Source organism: Neovison vison, chromosome 12 (assembly GCF_020171115.1).
Source record: "Neovison vison isolate M4711 chromosome 12, ASM_NN_V1, whole genome shotgun sequence".
Lineage (NCBI taxonomy): Eukaryota > Metazoa > Chordata > Mammalia > Carnivora > Mustelidae > Neogale > Neogale vison.
The window spans coordinates 126,856,354-126,883,722 of NC_058102.1; the positions used below are offsets into that span (position 1 = coordinate 126,856,354).

The 27,369-nt window shown below is 36.9% G+C and overlaps 2 protein-coding genes across 2 annotated transcripts in view; both read left to right on the plus strand.

Annotated features, from left to right (window-relative positions):
- MALRD1 (MAM and LDL receptor class A domain containing 1) overlaps window positions 1-27,369 on the plus strand; it is an 838,152-nt gene that overhangs the window by 528,756 nt on the left and 282,027 nt on the right. The gene's annotated exons all lie outside the window — the stretch shown is intronic.
- On the plus strand, window positions 23,134-24,897 carry LOC122892304 (vacuolar protein sorting-associated protein 4B-like). Its single transcript, XM_044228595.1, is given in 2 exon segments — window positions 23,134-23,466; window positions 23,469-24,897. Coding segments are annotated over 2 exon segments (1,332 nt in total). The 5' UTR covers window positions 23,134-23,222; the 3' UTR covers window positions 24,557-24,897.

A 27,369-nucleotide genomic window follows, 5' to 3' on the forward strand; every position in this document is an offset into this window, starting at 1 on the left:
CTTTTACCAGCCAGGTGGGGGCTGGGGGCCCAGCTGGGAGGCTGGCAGCTTGATAGCCACTACCGGAGTAATCTGCATTGACGTACCTTCTGACACTCCTTGTTTGCTCATATATATTCTGCAGTGCCTCGTGCCCAGGTGAATAACAAGAAAATTGGAATCTGTAATCCTTGCTAAATCGCTCTTGCAGGTTTGGCAGTAACCAAAGTTCATATCCTTGTCCCATACGGGGGTCCTCTGGTTACCATACATGCATTTTCTGGATTGTAATCTCTCTCCTTTTTCTTCTTCCTTTTTTTTTTTTAAGATCTTGAGAGAGAGGGAAAGAGCACAGGCACAAACTTGAACAGGGGGAGCGGCAGAGGAAGAGTGAGAAGCAAACTCTCCTCTGATTAGGGAGCCCCAAGAAGGGCTAGATCCCAGGACCCTGGGATCATGACCTGAGCCAAGGGTAGAGGCTTATCCGACTGGCTGCCCAGGAGCCCTTTCTCCTTCTTCTGTGTTAGCCTCCTTAACCCTGTCCTTTCTCCGGTGTTTTCATTCTTACCATCTCAATGCATCACGTCGGTGTGCAAAGGTCTTCTAAAAATCCTTTACCTCTCTCATTCCTTACTGCAATTACCATGTCTTGATTCAGCTTTCCTGCTCTCACTTCTTCAACTTGTGTTCACCTCTCAAAACTTCACTGAATCTTCTCTTTGAAAGGTTACCAGCTTTATCTCACTGAAGCCAGTAACACTTTTCTGTGCCCAAATTGCTTGGCCACCCAGCAGCATTCGACATCTGTGTCCATCCCTGCTTAGAAACACTTTCTTTTGCTTTTCTTAGCTTATGGGATGCTCTACCTGAATGGCGTTACTCTAAGTCCTCCATCTTTTCCTTTCACACCCTTTTCCAGACTCTTCTGTTTCTGCTCAACTTGTAAAATACTGGCTGACCTCAGGACAGGATCGTTGCTTCCCTATTTTTTTCTCTTCATGTCTCCTTGTGTTATTTCATCCTTTCATATAGGTTAAGTGTCCACTATTTTATTACTTGTCTCACATCAAACTGTCCAGTGAATTCAAGTTCAATTTACCCAGTAAGTTTAATATACCCAGATGAAACTTTGATTTTGGTGCCTGCTTTAATGCTCCCTTATTTTTATAATAGCTTCATCTATGCATGATTTATATTCCCCAGAGTGGTTGTTAAGTACTCAGTTTTGAAATTGTATTTCACACCTTTATATTTGTCATGACATATAACACGAGAGGAAGGAGCTATTTGACGTTTAATACTCATTGAATTCAATTAATGTATCAATATGGCAGGAGGAATAATCTCTGTAAAATAAATTCAATCTTTGCTCTGGGCAGGGAAACAAATTTACTTCTAAGTACAGTTGTTAATTTACCTTTCTATAATAATTTACATAAACAAAAATATCTAAAACTATGTCTTAAGTACATGTACCGTTTTCAGGTAGATAGAATGTGCTTCCATGTAAATAAATACAAAATGCTTTTCCTAGATTGACACCATTCTTTTTATTTATGCCCAGTGCAGTTATTTTTACTGCTATTTTTATTCATTTCTTCATCTCGATGTAGAGTGTAAGGTTCTCAATTCAAAGTTATAGATAGATATGGTATGATAGATATGTATATTTACATTACATATCACATCATATAAATATGCAATGTCATGTTAATTATAATTTCCTTGTCTTTCAACAAATGTTTACCAAGTACCTATAGCGTGCTTGGCCCTGGGGTTACAATAGCAAACATATGCATGCATAGACCCCTGCCCTCTGGATTCATTTCTCTTAAGGCAAATAGATTCACCTAAGAGAGGTCTTAACAATTGTACATGCATGAACCCTTGAGTATCCTTATCACAAACAATGCAAAGATTTAGGATAAAGGTAGAGCTTCATACATAAATATGTGCTGATAACTATCATAATATCAGGGCTTAAGGGATATATTCAGCTAGCTAGATAATATAGACAGATGGATAAACATCCGTATGCACACATATGCATTGCTTTCAAACATTAATGTCATACTTTACAAGATTCCACACTAAAAATAAAAGTGTATAATTTTTAAAATAATCCACTATTTTTTAAGGTATGTTTTATATTGTCTTTGGAATTTTAGCATAAGTGTTTTGGAGGTTCGGGTTAAGGTTTTGTTCTTTGAATACACTCCAGCACCCACTGTAGTGTCTAACATGTGGTAAAATTATAATAAATGTGGGTTGCTAGGACGTTCCATGATGTCCAAGTTGTTTACTATCACTGTTCTAGAGTAGGATGATAGCTAACCTAGTATGGTTATGGCTGTCCTTAGGTACATTTCTGATTACTGAAATTACTGCAAAATGAAGACTTGTCATATTCTATATGTTAAACATGATGAAAAGCTTCTTTTCAGAGTCATATAGAGAACATGCTCTTATCCGTAAATGTAAGGAAAAGATGACATATTTCCTTTCTCAAAATAAATTGATCATGATTTCCTCCTAGTTTAACCCATAAATGTTTTATGACTTCCTCCTTTCTTAATAGCCAACATCTTAGTTCAGGCCCCTTATCACACAGGAACTGTGGGATTGGCCTCTCTAATATTCTATCTTCACATGTCCTTAACCAGCTAGGATAGTGGTCTCTGTGTCTTTTACCTCCTTTATCAATCCACAAAAAGTAGGATTCTGAAACACATATGTGATCATTTCACATTCACATTTCATTATTCAAGACCGTTTGGCGGACTCCTGTTACCCTCGAGGATGAACTCAAATGGTTTCAATATGCACAACCTTCTCCAGCTAACTGCTTTGTTTTCCCACCTCCCTCCACTGCCAGCTGAGTCCCACAAGGTCTACACTCTAGCCATTTCAGTCTATTAATACTTACATTTGTCTCAGTAATGCATGTTCCTCTGTGGTTTTCATAGTTTTATGCATGGCCTTTTCAGAATGATCTTCCTTACTTCAAATGAGGAAAAAAAAAAAATTCCTCTTACTCTTCAAAACTAATTCACTATCACCATTACCATGAAATATTCCAGCCAAGACCTGTACCCCTGGGGCTAATAATACATTATATGTTAATAAAAAATTAGAAATTAATAAAAAAACAAGTAAAAAAACAAGTGGCCTTTGCATTTTGCTCATACTTCAATTTTAGCAGTTTGTAGTATTTTATATTATATATTATATCTTTACCTGTACTCTCTGAGCTCCTTAAGACAGATAGCTTTCCTTATTCATAGGCCTAGAATCAGGCATGATGAATGCTTTCTGAATGGATCAATGGACTAAATACAATGCTGTTATTAGGAAAAGGAAAACAGGAAGACCTGAAGTGAGGTGTTACTTTCCTTGCCCTCTAGTAAATGTAAAGATAAAAGTTACCTGCAGAAAGAAGAGCTATCACATATTTGTTTCTATCATATCTTATTTGTGGAGTCACTGTTTTCTTTATCAGATATGAAAAAGAGAAGAATAAGTTTTCTTTAAAGTCATCTCTATATTTAACTAATGCTCGTCAGCGAACCATGGTTTGGATTACAGGTCATTTCATCAAGTTTCAGCTAGTAATGGAGCATATTGTTGTTGTTGTCTTAAAGATTTTATTTATTTATGACAGAGAGATCACAAGTAGGCAGAGAGGCAGACAGAGAGAGGTGCTGGGCAGAGAGCCTGATGCAGGGCTTGACGCCAGGACCCTGAGATCAAGACCTGAACTGAAGGCAGAAACTTTAACCCACTGGGCTACCCCGGTGCCCCAAGCATATTGTTTTTTAAAGCCCTGTTATTATTGTGTCTTTAACAGTCTTCTCTGCATTTATTCTCTTTACCTGGATTGGATCTTTGCCATCATGTGGAATAACAATATTATGAAACAAAAGAACACATTTTCTTTGCAGAAATTTTCAGGGATAAAGATCTAAACAACAAATGTAGTGCGACAGGGGCAGTGATATCACCAAAGGGGCTCACAACATCCCTCCTGGGAGGAGGTACAAAGTGTACAGGGGTGTGAAATCATCTTTACTACCAGTGTCAAATATGTACATTCATCTTTCTTAAAAGAGGTGGGGGCTACTTTTCTTTCATTTTTCATTCATTTTTGTTTTGCTCACATAATTCACCTGAGTATCCTCTGTTATAATTAGAGAAGGGCTCTATCTGTTGGTCCACTATGGATTCTCAATGAGGGTAAATCTTACCAAAGATAAGTGGGACACAGTAGGTAAGCTAATGGGAAAGATCTTGTGCTTTTGTCATCTGTCTCAAAGGGATTCCTTTCCAAATCTGTCAAAACAATAATAACTCTTATTATCTTTTTTTTTAAGATTTATTTATTTATTTATTTGACAGAGAGAGATCACAAGTAGGTAGAGAGGCAGGCAGAGAGAGAGGAGGAAGCAGGCTCCCTGCTGAGCAGAGAGCCCGATGCAGGACTCGATCCCAGGACCCTGAGATCATGACCTGAGCCGAAGGCAGCGGCTTAACCCACTGAGCCACCCAGGTGCCCCTTATTATCTTTTTCTGTCACTGTAGATGTTTCTGGTGTGTGTGTGCGTGCACACGTGTGTTTTAAAGCAGCACACTACATTGCAGAAATTCTGCTAATGAGAACCAGGACTTGAACCCTGGCTTCCAATGCACTCTGATCTGAAGCACTGACATTATAATACTGGCTTTGGAGATATGCAAAGAAACTCACTAAGTTAAATAAGGAATACCAAGTAATACCCAATTCCCTTGGGGCCATTGTGGGACAAGGCAATCTTAAAAGAGGGCACTTTTAATTCTTGGTTAGAGGCCACAGTGAAATAAGTACAAGACATTTCAGACACCAAAGTATTATAATTACTATGTCCCTGGATAATTACTCCAGGGTTAGAGAAAGTTTAAAAGCTTTATACACTGAAGAGTATAAGAAAGAACACACTTTATCATTGCAAATTTGACCAAATGCAGCAGTGATTAATTGCTGCTCTAGTTAACATATCCTATATATCCTTCTCAAATTATATCCACTCTCAGAGTTCTGGCTTGTCGGATATACATAAAAAAAAGATTTTTATAATTCATCCTATCCCTCCCAGTCTTCAAAGGCAGACTGTTACTGCATCTTTTCTTTCTTTTAAAACAGGACAGGGTTAAAACCCTCAACTTGAAAGACATGTAGAAAGTTTGGCTTAGTTACAGGGATTTCAAAGACCAGAGCCAAAGTTAGTATGTTTGTGCCAAGAAGAAGGATGGAAGGAGCATATGACTGGACCCATCTGTAGCAAATTGCCTTTGATGATGCAACAAAAAATAATTAAAACACAACAAAGAGCAGCGAATGATCCCAGTAGTGAACAAAATCCTTTAGAAGGCTGATAAAAATGCTAGTGCAGAAAAACAGCCTTTCTTCCAGGAAGAGATTTTGAGAAGGGAAATCCATTTCTTGAACCTTTAAGGAAGCCTTACTGTTTCTATGTGGACTCTGCCCCATTTACATTCTTTTCTAACCTCATGTTGGCATTAATAATATTCAGCAAAATTGACTTTGAAGCCCTGAGATGGAATGCCACTATGCAATATCTTTGCAATTTTATGATCAATAAAATACCCTTATGCCAGAACATAGTAATCAATGCATGAGAAATGAATTTCAAACAAAATAATAAAAGTATTAGCAAGACAAATATCTTTTAGATATTAAAAATGTCATATATAGAAAATAAACATAGCAACACGTAGACTACAACAGGAAGACCTATAGTATTTGGAGAAGTCATGAATTAAAACCGGAAGGCTCACGAGATAACACGTTAGAATTTAAGAATGATGAAAATAATTGTTGCCCCATGATATTTGTGCATAGAGTGGTAATTGCTTTCTGGCTCCAAAGACACAGATTTAGACCAACAAATTTAACAAATGAGAATTGCATTCTTATACCTAATGCTAAGATGTAGAATACTCTGGATCTATGGTTTATGGAAACAATGTAGAGTAATTACTATATCCTATAATCTCCTAAGCCAGATTTCACTTCCTGTCTAGAATTCTTTCCTAAAGTTCATTTGTCTGGGTTTTCATTGTCCCTCCAATGTGGGAAGTTTATGAAGCCTCACTAATTGGCCTGGAAATTTCTGTGAGAAATGCAAAGTGTGGAATAATGATAGCATTCTCATTCTTCACTTTTGGGCTTCACGTATACCCCCAAGAGAAGTAGTTTGGGTCTGCACTCTTCTCTCTGGTTCCACTTTAGGGCAATTCCATCATTAACCAGGCTCTTCCCTCACTTGTCATGATCATAACTAATCTTCTCCTAAGCAGTGAAGTCCCAGATGAGCTTCTCAAGCCCTTGCAGCGCTCACTCTATATTCAGTGGCTGCTGGGTTATGCTGTCAGGTTGGAAGAGGCCCTTTAGGATGGAAAGAATGAGAGGATTCAGCCAGAAAATAATGTGCACATTCCAATTGAAGAAGTTTTGTGAAGCCTAGTGATTGCTATTTGAGGTTCAGCTAAATCTGGCTTAGTAGATTTTATAAGGTGGTAATTGTTTGTATTGTTCCAACAAAGCATAGGTCTATATATTTTATAATCTTGCCATTCCGTGGTAAAATGCAATCCTACTTACTAAGTTTTACTCTAAATCTCTTTAGTTGGTGACAGAACTTGACTACAACTAACTCTATGAACAAATACCATAATAATCAAATACCATAATAATCATTTCTACTATCTTTAAGGTAGTCTATATTAACTCAAATGACCATGATTAAGGAATATTAGGCTTCAGAGTTAACATGAAACTAAAATGGCCAAATGCAAACACCCTACAATGAAGTACTCTATGTAAATGATGATATCAGGATTTAGACTAAATGCATTAAGTCACAAGTATCCTGCTTGTACAAAATGTAGGACAGATGACACTTTGAGGATCCACAGAAGATTACCAGAGTATTGAGAGACCCCAATGGCAGGTCGTCATCTGTATAAAGACATGAGACAGCCAACTGACCCTACTGCCAAGAAGGAAGAGAAGAGAAATAAATTTGGGACCATGGAAGGAAGGTTGTGCATTCCTTCCGCACGTGATGCCCAGAACCCAACTATTGACAAAGCAGAAAGGAGACTTCTATCATCGGCAGCTGAATGTCACAAGAAGCACTTGCTTCTGCTGTTTATGAAGGCCAGGACACGGCAGGGAATCTGATTTCAGTCAACATAAGGACAGCCATCCTACCAGTGAACACAATGTGATATAGGAGGAGGCTGACCAATATCCCAAGAACGAAAGGGGATGATTATGTCATGTGAATAATTTATGGGAAGCATTGATCTAATTAGGGATGACATGTAAAGATATAAATGAAGCCAGTCTAAGAAGAGGTTGATGTAACATGTGAAGTCTAAAATAGAGCAAAGAGAAAAAAAAAAGCCATTTGTTTGGAATATATGCTTAATTAAGAATTGAACTGGGAGTATGGAAATCCAGCTCATATTTCTGGAATTAGGCCAATTAATTGTTCCTTAAACCTTAACTTATTTCAGTTCAAGTGGTACAAGAGACATTACTAATTGTCCCTCACACAAACATTCATTACCCTGAGATCTGCCTCTTTACAGGGCATTTCAAAAATCAAAACTAATGTCATTATGAGTATATGATTAAAATATTATAGAAATTGATTCATTGCTTTTGTAAAATGAAAAATTTACTCTTAATTGCTCTTGTATTCAGAAACTCCTCCAGTTGTGTTTGGTGTTAAGTATTAATGTTTGCCATAAAAATCACAAGTTCATGCTCTCTAAGACTTGAAATGGCCGTTGTCCAAAAGCGATAAAAATCCGAGCTGAGTTTAGTTGGCAGCATATGCCAGCAACCAGATTAATATCAGATACCAGAAAATTTGGGGGCCATAGGTGAAAATGGGTGGCTCTTTAAAGCTGGATATGAAGAGATTCCAAGAGTGGGGGAAAAAGAAAAAGAAAAATGCAACTAAGTGGAAGAAGATAGGGTTGGAACAAGAGAACCACTTTCCGAAAAGATATCAGTGGTTGACATGAATTACTCTGGGGTTTGTCTTTTTAAGTACTGTAGTTGTATATTTAATCACATCATTAAAAGATGATTAGGGGCTGTGTTTTCTGTTTCTTCATCTGCTGGAGTGGTTTTCCAAGACAGTAGTGATCTGCTCTAAGACAGCTTTTCAATGACAGTGGAAACTCCCCATCTTTTTATTGGCCCTTAAAAGAACTTAATAGAATCTTGGCAGCTTATTTTGATTTTGCCTCAGTTTGGTCCTCTCTCCACCCATTATTCACGATCTCTCTTTTAAAGAGAATGGCTCTCAGGGGCAGGAGCGTGGAAAGTGTTCTGGGTGGGTATACGTATGTGTGCGTATGAGCACATACACAGTCTGGCCATAGAGGCACAAATGCGGGTGTGTATACACATGGCATAGTAGCTCTACAGACACGTGTCTGTGTGCACAGGTATGTGTATACAGGCCCGCACATATATATGTTTTCACTGGATCCCCACGAATGTGCCATCAGAGGAAGGTTATGACTATTCTTACCAGTCCGCAAGCCTGCAGCAGAAGTGAAGGACCCGAGCCTCTTCTGTCTGTATTAAAAGAGCTGCATGCATGCCCCCCACATGGTTAGAACTACAGAAGGAAGGAAGAGAGCAAAGATCTCCAGTGGACATTTGGCAGTACTTTGACAGGATGAATGTTCAGACCTCTGTGGTCCAGGGCATTGTACGGGAGAATGATTGCAGGGGAACTGTTTTGTCCTTAGAGTGTCCTTCCAGTGCAAGGTACCAGCTCGTTCCCGAGTCTCCCTCCCCTCCCCCAGGAATGCTAGGGCACTAATCTAGTCCTGGAGACTGAAGAGATCTATGTATCTCATATTTATGTATTTGTATTTGTTTTTCTCATTTTTATTTTTCTTCCTCTCTCTCCCAAAACATCCCACTAGAAAGAAAACTGGACGAGGGATGAACTTGTTTAAATAATTATTTATATTTTACAAGTACTTTTTAAGAAGATTTTATTTATTTATTTGACAGAGATCACAAGTAGGCAGAGAGGCAGGCGTGGGGGGAGGGGAAGCAGGCTCCCTCCTGAGCAGAGAGCCCCACGTGGGGCTCCATCCCAGGACCAGGAGATCATGACCCGAGGGGAAGGCAGAGGCTTAACTCACTGAGCCACCCAGGTGCCCCTAGAAATACACTTTTAATGTACTCCTAATAATGTTCATTATTCATGCATGAAGATACTGGTAAAATATTTGTGTGTCCTACACGCCAGGCATCGTGTTAGCAGCTTTAAATGCTCAGTCTCTAATTGTCACAAAACACAGGGTAAATATGACAGTTTCCATTTATTACATAAAGAAAGGGAGGTTCATGATGGTTAAAAACACATCTAATTAGTAAAGAACTGGGTTATTTCTGTTACGCTCCACTGAGCTCAAAATAAATATACTTGAGTCAGATTTGAAAGTGGTGAGAGGTTGTAGTTTCTCTGTCACTGACCATGAGGTTTAAGGGGTGGGAAATACCGAGAAAAAGCCGCCTTGCCCTCCTATACAAGTCTCATGGAAGACATCACTCATTGTTGTTTTTCTGCTAAACCCCTGGGCAGCTTTGGAGTTTTCAGTCTTTGATAAATGAAAAGCAGCTTTGGCATCTCAAACTTATGGATAGAACTTTCTATCAATTTTATTCTTTTAATATATTCACGTAATCCTTTTCTAATCTTCCTGTTTTGTGTGTGCATGTGCGTGTGTGTGTGTGTATGTGTGTGTGTGTGTCTATTTGCAGCTTCCTTTCACTAATGAATGTGGTCATGAGGAATTTCATGGCTGACATCTAGGTCAGTGTACTAGGATCTGCCTAATTTTTACCATACATTTTTTCTTAACCACCTTATTATCACTTAGTTTTATCTTGTTATACTCTAGCATCATCATTTCTAATCCCTGGAACAAAAACAGGAGTAAATAAGTGCAATAATTATTCCTTACATATAGTGTTCTTGTCCCTAGTAAATTTCTTGCCTTTTATTGCTGAGTAATTAACCCACCATTAATGGGCATTCAGGTCTCAGTGATGTCACCCAAGAATTTAAGGAATGCATACAGCTCTTTTATGCTATTAAACCTTAGTATGGCTCTCATATTTTGTGTGTGTTTGTGTATATTTATGTATGTATACATATATTCAATCATATAGATAGATAGATAAATAGATAAAATTAAAGGCTAAACCAAATCACTTTCATGTATGGTTCTTATTCTAGCATTTCAGCAGTTAAAATGTCCAGATAATAAATTATAGAGTAAGCGTTGTCCAGTTTTTAAACAGAAATAATACATGTGGTTTAGCAGGGGCATAAACCATGTCTTACAGATGACCTCTTGTTAGTGGAGCCCTCCAGTTCCTGGTAGTAGGTGGCAGCATGGGCATTAGATTCGGACAAATCTGAGTTCAGTCTCTGCTCTGCCCTTAAATTGCTTGCTGTGTGTTCTCAGCTTCAAGTTTCCCAACTACTGAGACTCAGTTTTCTTATTTATAAAGTGAATTATTAATAGGTAATTTCAGGATTGTTTTTAGCATTCTAAGACCGTATCTAAGACCTCAGAATAATTATAGATATTACTATAATTACTATGCTAATACTATTATAATCTATATATAGTATATACGTATAAGAAAGGAAATAAAAGGTTCAATTATCTTCTCTATAGGAGATATTTTATATGGCATCTTTGATAGAGGAACACAGAAATAAGAAATGGAATTTTCCATGAAGGAATTCATCCCAATAATACAGACACACACACACACACACACACACACACACTACATATAACTACACATATACATATACAAGCAGACCAAATATTAAATCACGTGCAATAATTTCCTGAACTGGAAGCATCAGGAGTTGTAAATGCTTGACAATTCTTTCTCACCACTTGTCCAGAATCTCTGACCATTGTCAGCTGTTCTAAGTCAACGTCCCCACCTTGTGGACAGAATAGTCTGACCCCACATCACTTTCCCTTTCTGCCTTCTTGTCTTCTTGGTGTGGGGAGGGAGGCTTTGGTAATCTGCACACGAGTAGATGGCCTCTAAAAGATTTAGCTGGCTAAATCTAAATTCACTGCAGGCTCCATATTTGGGGATTTTCATCAAAGGTATTCCTTCTTCATAAAATACAGGTAGATGTTTATCTCCTTCCTCTTTTCTCTTCTCTTCAAACTTCATAGCCAGGCAGCTGCTCAAAGTGATTTATCTGAAATTGCTCTTATTAACTCTGAAATTCTAATCTCTGATTACTACCTTCTATCATTTTATTTCTCAAAGTACTAAACATTGTTTTCTATCTCATGGTAAGCCCAAGATCTCCTTATTCTCCTAATCTCTGCCTCTTCTCCATCATGCCCACCACACCCATCTTCATTTTCAGAGGATGTTTCCCATGTGCTAGGTGATCTTCAAAAGCCTTTATATATATTATCTCTTTTAATCATTTCAGTCTTATGTGTTGGATGCTATAGGTCCACACTTCCCTGTCCAATTTTAAATTCAAAACTCTAAAACACTCTGAAAATTAAAAACAATGTTTTTTTACTCATTTGACATCAAGACCTGACAAAAACTAGAAGAGGCTTTTGCTAGTCTTGATTGATTCCACTGAACAAAAAATAGTCATGTTTTACTCCGGAAGTATTCATGTATCTTATTGTGGAATCGATAGTACAAACTTGCTGGATATACCCCTAAAATAGGGTCGGTGTACTGTAATGTCTTCCTGAAGTCTGAAAAATTCTGAATTAAAAAGCACATTTATCACAAAAGGTTGAAATCACAGACTGTGAATGAGTATTGCTGTCATTGTCACTTACTTCACAGCTAAGGAAGGAAAGGTCAAAGTGAATGGGGCCACCTGCCCAAAGTCACACGCTAGTTAGTGATGTAACTAAAATCCCAAAGTCGATCTGTATCCAGAAACTGATCTTTAAGCACGCACTTTTTCTGATAAATGCTGTAGCCCTAAATTTTCTGAACTCTGTCCTATATATTTTTCCTGCATATTTTCAACAGTCTTTGTATGATTTTTAGTTCCTAGTTTCGGGCTACCAAGGAAGCAGTCTCACGAAGTTGCTCCATTACTTATCAGCTACCAGGGGCTTCTGATTGGTTATAGGACTGATTCTTAAATTCTCACAAAGGCATTAAAGACACTTTCCATAACATGGCCCTGGTCTGTATGTCTGTATGTCTAATCTTGACTCTTCGGTTTTTACACACTTTTGAAATTCTAATTGCATCAAACAATTCAGGGCCCCAAATATTCAAACACTTCTGCATTCCAGTGCCTTTAATCGTGTGGTACTCTTTGCTTGGAAAGTTCCCATTATAGCTGATGTACTTGGTGGTCTGTCTCTTGCTGAGTTTTCAAGGCCCAATTCAAATGCTACACCCTTTAATGTATCTTGTTAGTTTCATGTAGACCCTTCATCTCACTGCAACCCCCACCAAAGCACTATGCCATGTTCCATGATATTATGGCATTTGTTCCCACTCGAATGCGATATATATGCTGTTTTTCTTCCCTTCGGTTTGTGAGCCATTTAAATAATAACTTATTTTTCTTCTCAACACTCAGCTGAATTAATGGCATATTAAAGAAACCTAATAATAATTGATTGAAATTAAAATACAGCATTCATGTGAATCATATCTATTCGGATTTCATTACTTTCCTCACATGCATCAGGGAATATTAAAATGTAGTTAGCAATTTAAACATGCCTCCTTTGAGCTTATGCAAAAAGAAACTTGAAGTTTTATTTCTATCATTATAACATTTTATCAGCAAATGGAAGAATGCCTGGCTTAGGAGTCAATGCTCAATATATGGGTTAAACAAGTAGAAAAATGATCAATTCATTTTATGAAGTTGGCATTTTAATCTTTAATTAATAAACCATTATTTATCTTATTTAATTCCTATCCTTTGTGAATTAATGGCTTGTCTTATCTCTTTTGTTATTGACTTAATTCTTATACTTGTATGGTCTTTCATCTTTGTTTTCATATCTTAGGTTTGTAATCTTTTTTCAATGTATCTTTTTATTTCATTATTCTACTCTGAGAATAGAAGTTTGGGTATTTTTGACTTGTCTGTTAAATACCAAACATTATTCCTATTTTGGGGAACCCAGTGATTTATTCAAGCAAGAAAATTCTCCCATTCTTTATATATACATAATACATACTTTCCTGAGGAGTAGCACCTTTCTACATTGAATTTTGTGTTTATTACCTAGTATTGATTCTTCGAGGAATTTGAATTACAAATATGACTTTTAACACTCTACTGAAAGATTTTTATTCACATTTTATAAACAATGTATATTGGTGTCCCTTTGTGAAGAAAAATTTGTACAAGGATCTTAGCTTGAATTTTGCTATTCATTTGTACACATTTGCTGTTGTACACACATTTATCTGTTTTATTTTCTCTGCCATTATTCCCCACCCCTCAAGGAAGACAGCAAACTGAGTTACGTCCAATAATTTTGTCATAAAATGTTGCTCTTCTGTTTGCATTGAATCATTATCAACTCTCATGAACAGCAGTGTGCCAAGGGACAGATACAATCATTCATGACTGATATTTTGCTCCAGACCTTGCTGTCTCCTTATATTATTCTTCCTGTCAGATGCTTCCTAAGGACTCCTCATTTTTATTTTTTCCCATTGTTCTTCTGTGCTCAACCATAGGAATGTTTTTCTCCTTCAGGAAGCAAATGTAGTGTGAAAGACAGTAGAAACCAGCCATCAACCACTAAGTAGGAAATCACCTTGAATATCATAGATTGGGGATTTTAATTGGGTTAGTGAGCTATTTCTATAAAGAGTATAATAAAGACCTTGCAAGAATCATTCTGAGTCTAACTTTTTCACCTCTATGGCCTGTTCCTTATTATGGATAATTCTTGCATTCCTTTTTGTATCACCTGAGATTTAGAACAGTTGTAGGAAAATTATCTCTATGCATATAGTAACACACTCTTTCAAGAACATACCTTTTGGTGGGTTTTTCAAAGTTTATGACAATTAGGGGCACCTGGGTGGCTCAGTGGGTTAGGGCACTGCCTTCAACTCAGGTCATGATCCCAGGGTCCTGGGATCGAGTCCCACATTGGGCTCTCTGCTCAGCGGGGAACCTGCTTCCTCCTCTCTCTCAATAATAAATAAAATAAAATAAAATAAATAAATAAATAAAATCTTTAAAAAATTTTTTAAATAAATTAAACCTATTAAAATAAGTTTTTACCTGTATCAGAGAAAGAATCTGAAACCAAATAGAAGTTTTAAAGGAAGCTTTGAGGTAATTTTCAGCTGTACTAGTAATTTCATGCAATATCTTAATTCACAAGTTGAAATTAAATATCCATTCATTCATTAAACAAATGCTTTTGTAGGACCTGCACTATGTCAAGCTCTGTTTTAGGCGTGGCGCTCCAGAGGTGAAAAAGATGGGAGAAAGCTCTCATCCTCATGGACCTTAAATTGTGGTGAGAAAGACAGACAATGATCAAATATTGAAGTAATTGAAACATAAAATGATATTGAAAAGTGAGAAGTGAAAGGTACTATCAGCAACAGAGTAGGAGTGAGGGTACAACCCACCCTCAAGGTTCTGTCCACTTCTCTAAGGTGATATGGGAAGAAAAAAAAATCCTATCACTAAATACTGCACTTCTGTAATTCCAGTAATTGCATTCCTGCTACCGTTTTTTTCTTCCTCTCCCAAACTCCAAATATGCTAGATCCTTGTCAACAGGTTGAAAAAGAAATTAAAATATTTTAGATGCTTTACAATAAAAATGTTTTCAGATGATATTCTATACATTGCATACTCATCAAGTATCTGTTACGCAAGGTGCTTTTGTTTCTTTTCACAGAAATAGGCCTACGAAATGCAGTCCATTTCTGGTTGTCTATTAATCACTCACTATATGCAAGGCACTGTGTGAGGTACCATTTCTCAGATCGTGCCCAGCATTGCCTTCTGTTTATCTAAGAGGAGAGGCAGATATTTATCTGGTCGTCACACTAGTAAAGACTTTTTATGTAATTACAAGAGTGAGTGCTGTGAAGGAGAAGCACATAGTCGTCTCAGAGTCTCTGGCAAGGAGGTAGGATCGAGTTGAGGAGAGCGGCACAAAGAGGTGGTGATTCCACTGAAATATGAGTAGGAATTAACTAGATAAAAGGAGGAAAGAAAAAGATTTCATGGGAATGTGCAGAGAAGGGAAGGAGCCTGAGCCGTTGGAGGACTGCGAGAGAGTGAGTACGCTTGAGGCAGGAGGAGGAAAGAAGAGAAGCCTGGAAATGAGGTCGGAAGGGGGTCTGTGAGCCACTTTAATGTTGAGACCGCAGGTGTCTGCTAATCAAGCAGTAGCAGCCTTCTGGTGTTATGATGTCGACGTTGATTTTATGAGATCACTTGATAGGGCCAAATTTTATTTAATAGCATGTCAGCCATACTGCTTATGGCACCTAGACCCTGCTCACTCACGATTTACTCTACCACCAAGAGAAATGGGTCCATGCAACAGTTAGTCTATGAGGTGGTGCACCCACATCTCATGCTTTCCTGGTTAAAGGATATCTTAATGCCATATTCAGTGGATGATAAAATAGTTCTGGGTCAGATATATTGGGACACTCTTGATGTCCAAACCCAACAAACAATGATAATTATTCTAGGGCACTGTGGGAGAAGTTCCTTAGCTCTACTAACTCTATCTGGAGACGACAGCTTTCAATAATGAACGTGGAAGAAAGTGACCTTGTGAACATGGAGGGAAAAAATTAATATTTGTGTGGAATATGGAAAAACTCAAATAAGAGTTGTGCATGGGGATTTTTGTGATCACTCTATAAACAAAGAGGACAAACACTGTATGAACTTCTCCAGACCATGTAAACATGTAGCTCCCAGTCCCGAAGGGAGATCCATGAAGAGCTTTCATCAGCTGTGATATAGCAAAAATACATATGACTGTAAATAGGGATATAAACAGGGAATGTAAATAGGGATTAAAAAAACAAAAATGTGTTTTTATGAATGAAAAAGGAACTGAACTTTCTATCTTACATACTGTAAATGCCTTTATGATTCTGTGGCTGGAAATCCTGAAAAACAGAAGGATTGGTATGGTAAAATGAAAGTGATTATAAGAAATTAATTATACAATTTCAGCTTCGTTGATCTCTAAACTCACAAACTGTTTACTTAAGTGGCACATATTGGTTGCCTAAATTTTTTAAGAAATTTGTCAAGAAATGCATGTTTTGGATTTAAAGGCACCATATTCTAGCAAAAAAAAAAAAAAAAAAAACGTAACAGTATCCTGTTTAAAATGGTTTTGCCAAATATATGGTTTTTTTAAAAATTTATTTATTTGACAGAGATCACAAGTAGGCAGAGAGGCAGGCAGACACAGAGGGGAGGAAGCAGGCTCCCCACTGAGCAGAGAGCCTGATGTGGGGCTCGTTCCCAGCACCCTGGGATCATGACCTGAGCCAAAGACAGAGGCTTTAACCCACTGAGCCACCCAGGGGACCCTCAGCAAATACATGTTTAAAAAACCACATATATCTACCCAGTGAGTATATTGATTTCTCAGTATTATCCACCCCCCAGCAGAAAAACTCCTGTAGACACAAGAGCCACTGACTAAAGATATTATTGCAAGAATAACTGTTTGCTAGGTATTACTGTGGAAGAGATTTTATGCAATTTTAAAATAGCCTACCCTTTATTTCATTCTATTTATAAAAACTCAGAATAGCATTAGCCTGTATACAAACTATAACCTTTTAATATGTTTGCAGTTTTAAAGAAATTTCTAGGTTTTTTTTAAATACTTGATGTTTTAGAGGATTTAACGAATTCTACATTATTTATCCACTTGATACAAATATTATTCTAAGCCCTAACCACTCCTTTCCATTCCTTAAAATGTATTTTTAAAATATTGTAACTATAGTAGGTTTTAATACCATTAAAATCATCCATGTGGATTCAAATATTCAGTGTTTTACTCTTGTCCAGAGGCAGAGGATGAAACTAGGCTGTGAAGCCAATGATTAGGGCCAACCATGTATTAAATGATTTTTCTTTTATTGGTTAGATTCAAAATGATCTCTATATGGCGTTTCATCTTTTTATGTATCTTTTATGTGCTCAATCTTTTATGAGCATAATGCTTATTTATAAATGTTTAAATTGTTTTGATTAATTTGAAAAAAAAATAACAGCAAGAAAAAATCATGGACATACTAGACACAAAGCGAAAGTTTAATTAGGGGTGCCTGGGTGGCTCAGTCAGTTAAGCTTCTGCCTTTGGCTCAGGTCATGATCCCAGAGTCCTGGGATTGAGCCCCACAGGGGGTTCCCCGCTCAGCAGGGAGCCTGCTTCTCCCTCTCCCTCTGCCTGCTTCTCCCCCTGCTTGTGTTCTCTTTCCCTCTCTGTGTCAAATAAATGAAATCTTTAAAAAGAAGGAAAGAAAGTTTAAGTAGAATATTTATTATGTTACACAGTTTTATGTCTTCCTTCCCAATCCATATACTGTTTCTTTTTTTTCTCCTTACTGAACTAGCACAGAGTTACAGTACAGTGTTGAGAGGAGTGGTAAGAGGGAACATTCTCGCCTAAGCTATAGGATCTTAATGGGAAAACCAAGTTTCTCACCGTTAAGTATATTTCCTGTAGATTTTTTATAGATGTGTTTTGTCAAGTTGAAGTTATCCTATATTCCTAGTTCACTGAGAGTTTTTATCATAAATGGGCATTGGATTTTTGTCAAATGCTTTTTGTGCATTCAGATATAATGTGAATTTTGTTTTTTACATATTCATGTGATGGATTATATTAATTTATTTTCAATTGTTGAACCAGCTTTGCATACCTGGGATAAATCCCACTTGGTCATAGTATAAAACTCTTTTTTTATTTCTTTAGATTAAGATCTATAGATGCTTATATTTTGTTCTGGGTTTTTGCATCTACGTTTCTAAGAGATACTGGTCTATAGTTTTCTTGTAATGTCTTTATGTTGGTATTAGAATAATGCTGCCCTCATAGAATGAATTAGGAACTATTCCCTCTGCTTCTATCTTTTGAAAGAAAATATAGAGAATTCAATATAATTTATTTTTTAAATGTTTGGTAGATTTCACAGATGAACTCATATGTGTCTGAATCTTTTAGTTTTGGTAGGTTATTAATTATTGATTCAGTTTCTTTCATAGCTACGGCATAGGCAGATCATTTGTTTCTTCTGTGTGAGTTCTGGCAGATTGTGCCCTTCAAGAAATAGTATATTTTATCTAGGTCATCAAATCAGTGGGCAAAAATTTGTTCATAGTATTCTTTTATTATCTTTTTAATTTCCATAGGCTTTATAGTGATGGTCCCTCTTTCATTTCTGTTATTAGTATTTATGCACTCTTTTTTTTTGTCTTAGCATGACTAAGGGATTATCAGCTTTTTTTTCTTATCTTTAAAAAATAGCTTTTGGGGGGCACCTGGGTGGCTCAGTGGGTTAAAGCCTCTGCCTTTGGCTCGGGTCATTATCCCAGGGTCCTGGGATCAAGCCCCGCATCGGGCTCTCTGCGTGGCAGGGAGCCTGCTTCCTCCTCTCTCTCTGCCTGCCTCTCTGCCTACTTGTGATCTCTGTCTGTCAAATAAATAAATAAATAATCTTAAAAAAAAAAAAGCTTTTGGTTTTGTTGATTTTCTCTGTTGATTTTCTGTTTCAATCTCATTGAATTCTGCTATAGTTTTTCTTTTCCTTCTCCCTTTTTTTGGACTTAATTTGAAATAGTTTTGAAGGTAGAAATTTGTAGTGCTAGCCACAACAATCAGACAAGAAAAATAAATACAAGGTGTCCCTATTAATAAAAAAGAAGTTAGATAATTAGTTTTAGATCTTTCTTCTTTTCTAATATATCCATTTAATACTACAGGTTTCTCTCTAAGTACTTTTCAGTACATTGTACAAATTTTGGTGTTTTATTTTCATTTCAGTTTAGTTAAAAATACTTTAAAATTCTCTTGAGACTTCTTCTTTGACTTATGTGTCACATAGAAATGTGTTGTTTTATCTCCACGTATTTTAGGATTTTTAACTATCTCTCTGTCCCTGATTTCTAGTTTAGTTTGATTGTTGTATGAGAACAGATACTGTGTGATTCCTATTATTTTTTCAACTTGATACATTTGCTTTATGGCCCAAAGCATGTTCTGTCTTGACAATTGTCCCATGTAAGCTTGAGAGAAATCTGTATTCTGCTGTTGTTGGATGAAGTAGTCTATAGATATCTGCTGTTGAGTTCAGCTGTGTCTTCACTGATTTTCCGCCTGCTCGGTCTGTCCATTTTTAAGAGGCATGTTGAGCTCTCCAGCTATGATTGTGGATTCATCTATTTTATCTTGCAGTTCTATAAGTCCTTACCTCATGTAATTCAAATGCTCTATTATTTGGTACTTACATGTTAATACTTGTTATGTCTTCTTTGAAAATTGATCTCTTTAACATTGGTAGTTTCTTTTTTGGAATACTTCTCCCTTTGCTTTTAAATATATCTCAACAGGAACCTTTGATGTGATTTTTTAAGCCTCTTTTTGAATTATGGTAAAAAACATAGAACACTAGACTTATCCTAACAATTTTCAAGTGTACAGTTCAGTGGCACTTAGTACATTTTTTTTTCTGCCTTGTAATTTTCCTATTGACATTTTGGAGTTATTTTTATAATTTATCTTTTAGTCTTTAACATATTTATATTTCTATTGTTGCTGTTATGGTGAGACTTAGTAATTGCTATTTCTCTCTCTCTCTTTTTTTAAGTTTACATTTGACTTTTTTTCCTTTTTTAAGGCTGGTTTTGGTCTTTAACTTAAAACACATTACTTATGCTCATTTACCCCCATTAATTTCTATCCCTTAACTAGATAAGCCATTTATCATGCTCTTATGACAATATTATCTCTTTCCTTTGCTTTCTCCTATACTTCTTTCCACTGCCCTAAGAACTGATAAAATATGAATACTTTCTTTATTTTTCTCTCTGGATTATTTGTGATAACACTCTGTATTCTTTGGCCCCAACTTTTATGTTTTAAGATTTTATTTATTTATTTTAGAGAGGGAGAGAAGGCGAGCAGGGGGGAGAAACAGGGAGGGAAAGGAAGGGGGAAAGAATCTCAGGCAGACTCCACACTGAGCACAAGCCTGACATGGGGGTCATCCTCATGACCCTGAGATCATGACCTGAGCTTAGACCAAGAGTCATATGCTTAACTGACTGAAACACCCAGATGCCCACCAACTTTTATATTTTAACACTACCCTCATTTTCTATAATCTTCTGAGAGATTCTCTTGAATTTCTTTTCTTATTTTAGCATATGCTCTAATATTTGTGATGAGGTCTTTTTTATGTCAAATTTGAGGTCCTGTATATGGGATGATAATTTTTTTAGGCCTTAATATTTGACTGACAGTGTGGCTGGGTATAAAATTTTAGGTTCAAGGTCCTTTCCTTCGATACATGCAGTTATTATTTTACTGTCTTCTTGTATCCCAGATTGTTATGAGGAAGTCTGATTTCTATCTAAATATTGAACTTTTCTTTTTCTGGAAATTTTTAACATTTTTTTCTTTGCTAGTCTTAAGTTTTACTGTACTACATAAGTACATTTGTCTTTCTTTTCTATCTTATTTGATAATTCATACTGAAATATTGTCTTTAATATTTTTATGTGTCCCTTTCTTTTCTTATTTCTTAATCTTTGTGGAACTCCTTTTATCCATATATAGGCCTATTTTTAATCCTTAAAGTATCCTTTAGATATTTTAAACTTCTTACTCCTCCTTTATCTGCTGACTCCTCTGAAAGTTTAGGAATCAGATTCTTTCTACTCATTAATTAATTTTTCAGTGGTAACCATTCTTCTGTTTTTATACCTATTTTGTTCCATATGGACATACTATATTTTTCTTACCCAATATTTTTATTTAGTTATGTTCATGATTTCTTGTTTTATTTTATATTGCTACATCATTGCTTCTCTTCTTAGGTATATGCATGAAACCTTTATTTTTGTCTCTAATGTATTGTTTAAGTTTTTATTTAAATTCCAGTTAATATTTAGTATAATATTAGCTTCAGGTGTACAGTGCAAGTCATCCTGTACTTCCATATAAAACCCAGTGCTAAAACTCTGATTTCATCTGTTTTCTTAAATTTCCCTTTAGATGTTATATGTTGTTTAGTTTATTGTTATCTTTTTTTAATTAACATATAATGTATTATTAGCCCCAGGGGTACAGTCTGTGAATCATCAGGCTTACACACTTCATACTCACCATAGCACATACTCTCCCCAATGTCCATAACCAAACTACCCTCTCCCTAGCCTCCTCTCCCCCAGGCAACCCTCAGATTCTTTTGTGAGATTAAGAGTCTCTTATGGCTTTTCTCCCTCCTTATCCCATCTTGGTTTTTTTTTTTTTTTCCTTCCCTATCCCCCAAACCCCCCACGTTGCCTCTCAACTTCTTCATATCAGGGAGATTGTATGATAATTTCTTTCTCTGTTTGACTTTTTTCGCTAAGCATAATACCCTCTAGTTCCACCCACATTGTCACAAAAGGCAAGATTTCATTTCTTTTGATGGCTACGTAGTATTCCATTGTATATATATACCTCCTCTTCTTTATCCATTCATCTGTTGATGGACATCTAGGTTCTTTCCATAGTTTGGCTATTGTGGACATTGCTGCTATAAACATTCAGGTGCATGTGCCCTTTCAGATCACTACATTTGTATCTTTAGGGTAAATACCCAATAGTGCGATTGCTGGGTCATTGGGTAGCTCTGTTTTCAACTTTTTGAGGAACCTCCATGCTGTTGTCCAGAGCTTGCATTCCCGCCAGCAGTGTAGGAGGGTTCCCCTTCTCTGCATCCTCGCCAGCATCTGTCATTTCCTGACTTCTTAATTTTAGCCACTCTGACTGGTGTGAAATAGCATCTCGTTGTGATTTTGATTTGTATTTCCCTGATGCTGAGTGATGAGGAGTACATTTTCATGTGTCTGTTGGCCATCTGGATGTCTTCTTTGCAGAAATGTTCTGTTCATGTCTTCTGCCCATTTCTTGATTGGATTATTTGTTCTTTCAGTGTTGAGTTTGCTAAGTTCTTTGTAGATTTTGGATACTAGCCCTTTATCTGATATGTTGTTTGCAAATATTTTCTCCCATTCTGTCAGTTGTCTTTTGGTTTTGTTGAATTGTTTCCTTTGCTGTGCAAAAGCTGTTGGTCTTGATGAAGTCCCATTAGTTCATTTTTACCCTTACTTCCCTTGCTGTTGGTGGTATTTCCAGGAAGAAGTTTCTGTGGCTGAGCTCAAAGAGGTTGCTGCCTGTGTTCTCCTCAAGGATTTTGATGGATTCCTTTCTCACATTGAGGTCCTTCATCTAACTTGAGTCTATTTTCATGTGTCTTGTAAGGAAATGGTCTAGTTTCTTTTTTCTGCTTGTGGCTGTCCAATTTTTCCAACACCATTTGTTGAAGAGACTGTTTTTTTTCCATTAGACATTCTTTCCTGCTTTGTTGAAGATTAGTTGACCATAGAGTTGAGGGTCTGTTTCTGGGCTCTCTATTCTGTTCCACTGATTTATGTGTCTGTTTTTGTGCCACTACCATACTGTCTTGATGATGACAGCTTTGTAATAGAGCTTGAAGTCTGGAATTGTGATGCCACCAATTTTGGCTTTCTTTTTCAATATTCCTCAGACTATTTGAGGTCTTTTATGGTTCCATATAAATTTTAGGATTATTTGTTCCATTTCTTTGAAAAAAAAATGGTATTTTGATAGGGATTGCATTAAATGTGTAGATTGCTGAGGATTGCGGAAGTTTTGTGAGAAGGGTCCGGCGGTTCTCGAAGCGCCGTGTGGTTTTGGAACAAGTTCCAGAAAGGAAGCCGCGGCTCGGGGTCCAAGAGACACCAGCGCACGTTTCGGGCAGCACCAGGCGCGACTCGACGTTGCCGCTGTTGGCTTCCTCTGCCCTCGTTCTTTTCCAGAGAACTGCCTTGATCTCCGCCATGACATCCACCTCGCCCAACCTCCAGAAAGCAATAGATCTTGCTGGCAAAGCAGCTCAGGAAGACAAAGCTGGGAACTATGAGGAAGCACTTCAACTCTACCACCATGCCGTTCAGTATTTTCTTCATGTAGTTAAATATGAAGCGCAGGGCGATAAAGCCAAGCAGAGTATCAGGGCAAAGTGTACAGAGTATCTCGATAGAGCAGAAAAACTAAAGGAGTACCTGAAAAAGAAAGAGAAAAATCACAGAAACCAGTGAAAGAGGGACAGCTGAGTCCAGCTGACGAGAAGGGGAATGACAGTGATGGGGAAGGAGAATCTGATGATCCTGAAAAAAAGAAACTACAGAATCAACTTCAAGGTGCCATTGTTATAGAGCGACCAAATGTGAAATGGAGTGATGTTGCTGGTCTCGAAGGAGCCAAAGAGGCACTTAAAGAGGCTGTGATACTGCCTATTAAATTCCCTCATCTTTTTGCAGGCAAGAGAACACCTTGGAGGGGAATTCTGTTATTTGGGCCACCTGGAACAGGAAAGTCCTATTTAGCCAAAGCTGTAGCAACAGAAGCAAACAACTCAACGTTTTTTTCAATATCTTCCTCTGACCTTGTCTCTAAGTGGCTAGGTGAAAGTGAAAAGCTAGTTAAGAACTTATTCCAACTTGCTAGAGAGAACAAACCTTCCATTATCTTCATTGATGAAATTGATTCCCTGTGCGGCTCAAGAAGTGAAAATGAAAGCGAAGCCGCCCGTAGAATTAAGACGGAGTTCCTAGTTCAAATGCAAGGCGTTGGTGTAGACAATGATGGAATTTTGGTTCTGGGAGCTACAAATATACCGTGGGTTCTGGATTCTGCCATTAGAAGAAGATTTGAGAAGTGAATTTATATTCCTTTGCCTGAGGCCCATGCCCGAGCAGCGATGTTTAAATTGCACCTGGGGACTACTCAGAACAGTCTCACAGAAACAGACTTCCGGGAACTCGGGAAGAAAACGGATGGTTATTCGGGGGCGGACATAAGTATCATTGTGCGCGATGCACTTATGCAGCCTGTTCGAAAAGTGCAATCAGCCACTCATTTTAAAAAGGTGCGTGGACCTTCACGAGCTGATCCCAACAAGATAGTAGATGATCTGCTAACACCCTGTTCTCCTGGTGACCCTGGTGCCATTGAAATGACATGGATGGATGTCCCTGGGGATAAACTTTTGGAGCCAGTTGTTTGCATGTCGGATATGTTACGGTCACTGTCTAACACAAAACCCACAGTCAATGAACATGACTTGTTGAAGTTAAAGAAGTTTACAGAAGATTTTGGCCAAGAAGGCTAAACCAAAGACAAAGAAGAAGACATTTACCATGTGTGTTCTTTCTTTCATAGGTACTTTTGCCTTTCTTGGATGGCATTCAGATTATTTCCAGTAAAACTCTTTTCCCACAGGGAAATACAGATCTCACTCCAGAGTTCCTTTAATCTTATCCATATTTTTGTTCCATTACCAGTTAAATGCTCCTGTTAACAAAAATTATAAAATAATGGATAATAAGGAAATGAGTGATAAATGAATGGCAAAAAATAGGAATCACCCAGAAGAGGATTAACATTGATTGAGATACCAATATTTAGAATTGGTGGTATTTGCAAAGAGCATTTCTCTTTTTTTATATTCTTTATCTTTTTTAATTTTTAACCAAAAATGAAACAGGCCTTATTTTATATTTTGAAAAATAATTCTTAATTCTCATCAATGCAAAATTTATTTACTTTATTAAAAATTTTTAAATGATAGAATCTTAATTCTCAGGGATGGGCGATAAAACAGCAAAGAGCACTGTGATTGGGCTTGAAAGCTTCTGAATTGTGTTCTAGCCGAGTCTCATTGAGTTTTGATAGGCTAACATTTTTCTTTGTGTCAATTTCAATAATATCTTTAAAAGCAACAAGCTTCTATAGTTAATTAAATAATACCTTTCACTGTGCAGTCTCAAAAGAAGGACTTTCTAAATTGGCGTTGTCTTCATCTTGAAGAAGAAAATTGTCTATTTCGGTATCTTTTTATAGCACGATTGACCAAAACAGATGGCAAATAAATACATACTTTTTAAATAATTCTGTCATGAATACTATAATGGGAACCTTTGCTAAAGGAATGGCCTCCCTTTGAATTATGGGAAATTTCTTGTGGGTGTGTGTGTACATATATATGTGTGTATATATATATATAGATAGATAGAATTTTTTTTTTAATAGAGGCTACCAAGGGTCTTGTCTTTTACCTTTTAAGTCCAGGGAAGTTTGTCTTTGCCACACATATGTTATCCAATGTAATGCTCTTGAAGCTTTAGAAATGAGCTAATGTCTCATTAAATAATAAAAAACAAACATGATATGTTATTTTAATATCTCCAAATAAATCTGAAGGTGTATGTTACACACTTTAGCGCAAACACTAAGTTGTGCCCTGTGCATTTGCATTGGCTCTATATGCAAAAGTATGATTCAGTTAGCTGGAATGAGGTAGATTCCTTAATGACTATAAAGTTCTACCTTGCAAATACTATAGAATAACTTGCATTTTAAAGTATATTTGCACATTTTACATATAAAGCTCTATGGTTGCCTTTGAGTTTTCTGTACAGATTGTTTTTGTTGATACTAAATGGAAATCATAGGCCTGAAATCCGCTGTTCTTATGTGAAGTAAATTGATATAACCTAAAAAAAAAAATGTGTAGATTGCTTTAGGTAGCAAAGACATTTTCACAATATTTGTTTTTCCAATCCTTGAGCGTGGAATGTTTTTCCATTTCTTTGTGTCTTCCTAAGTTTCTTCCATGAGTACTTTATAATTCTCTGAGTATAGATACTTTGCCTCTTTGGTTAGGTTTATTCCTAGGTATCTTATGGTTTGGGGTACAATTGTAAATGGGGTTGACTCCTTAATTTCTTTCTTCTGTCCTGTTGTTGGTGTAAAGAAATGCAACTGATTTCTGTGCATTGATTTTATATCCTGACACTTTACTGAATTCCTGTACAAGTTCTAGCAGATTTGGAATGGAGTCTTTTGGGTTTTCCACATAAAGTGTAATATCATCTGCAAAGAGTGAGAGTTTGACGACTTCTTTGCTGATTTGGATGCCTTTAATTTCTTTTTGATGTCTGATTGCTGAGGCTAGGGCTTCTGGTATTATGTTAAATAGCAGTGGTGATAATGGACATCCCTGCCAAGTTCCTGACCTTAGCAGAAAAGCTCTCAGCTTTTCTTCATTAAGAATGACATTTGTGGTAGGTTTTTCACAGATGGCTTTGATGATATTGAGGTATGTACCCTCTATCCCTACACTTTGAAGAGTTTTGATGAGGAAAGGATGCTGTACTTTGTCAAATGCTTTTTTAGCATCTATTGAGAGTATCATATGGTTCTTGTTCTTTCTTTTATTAATGTATTATATCACATGGATTGATTTGTAGATGTTGAACCAACCTTGCATCCCAGGAATAAATCCCACTTGGTCGTAGTGAATAATCCTTTTAATGTACTGTTGGATCCTATTGGCTAGTATTTTGGTGAGAATTTTTGCATCTGTGTTCATCAAGGATATTGGTCTGTAATTCTCTTTTTTGATGGGGTCTCTGTCTGCATTTAGTATCAAGGTAATGTTGGCCTCCTAAAATGAGTTTGGAAGTTTTCCTTCCATTTCTATTTTTTGGAACAGTTTCAGGAGAATAGGAATTAATTCTTCTTCCTATGCTTGGTAGAATTCCCCTGGGAGGATGTCTGGCCCTGGGCTCTTGTTTGTTTAGAGATTTTTCATGACTGCTTCAATCTCCTTACTAGCCATGGGTCTGTTCAGGCTTTCTATTTCTTCGTGGTTTGGTTGTGGTAGTTTATATGTCTCTAGGAATGCATCCATTTCTTCCAGATTGTCAAATTTGCTGCTGTTTAATTGCTCATGATATGTTCTTAAAATTGTCTGTATTTCTTTGATGTTGATTGTGATCTTTCCTCTTTCATTCATGATTTTATTTATTTGGGCCCTATCTCTTTTCTTTTGGATAAGTCTGGCCAGGGGTTTATCAATCTTATTAATTCTTTCAAAGAACCAGCTCCTAGCCTAGTTTCTCTGGTTTGTTCTATAGTATT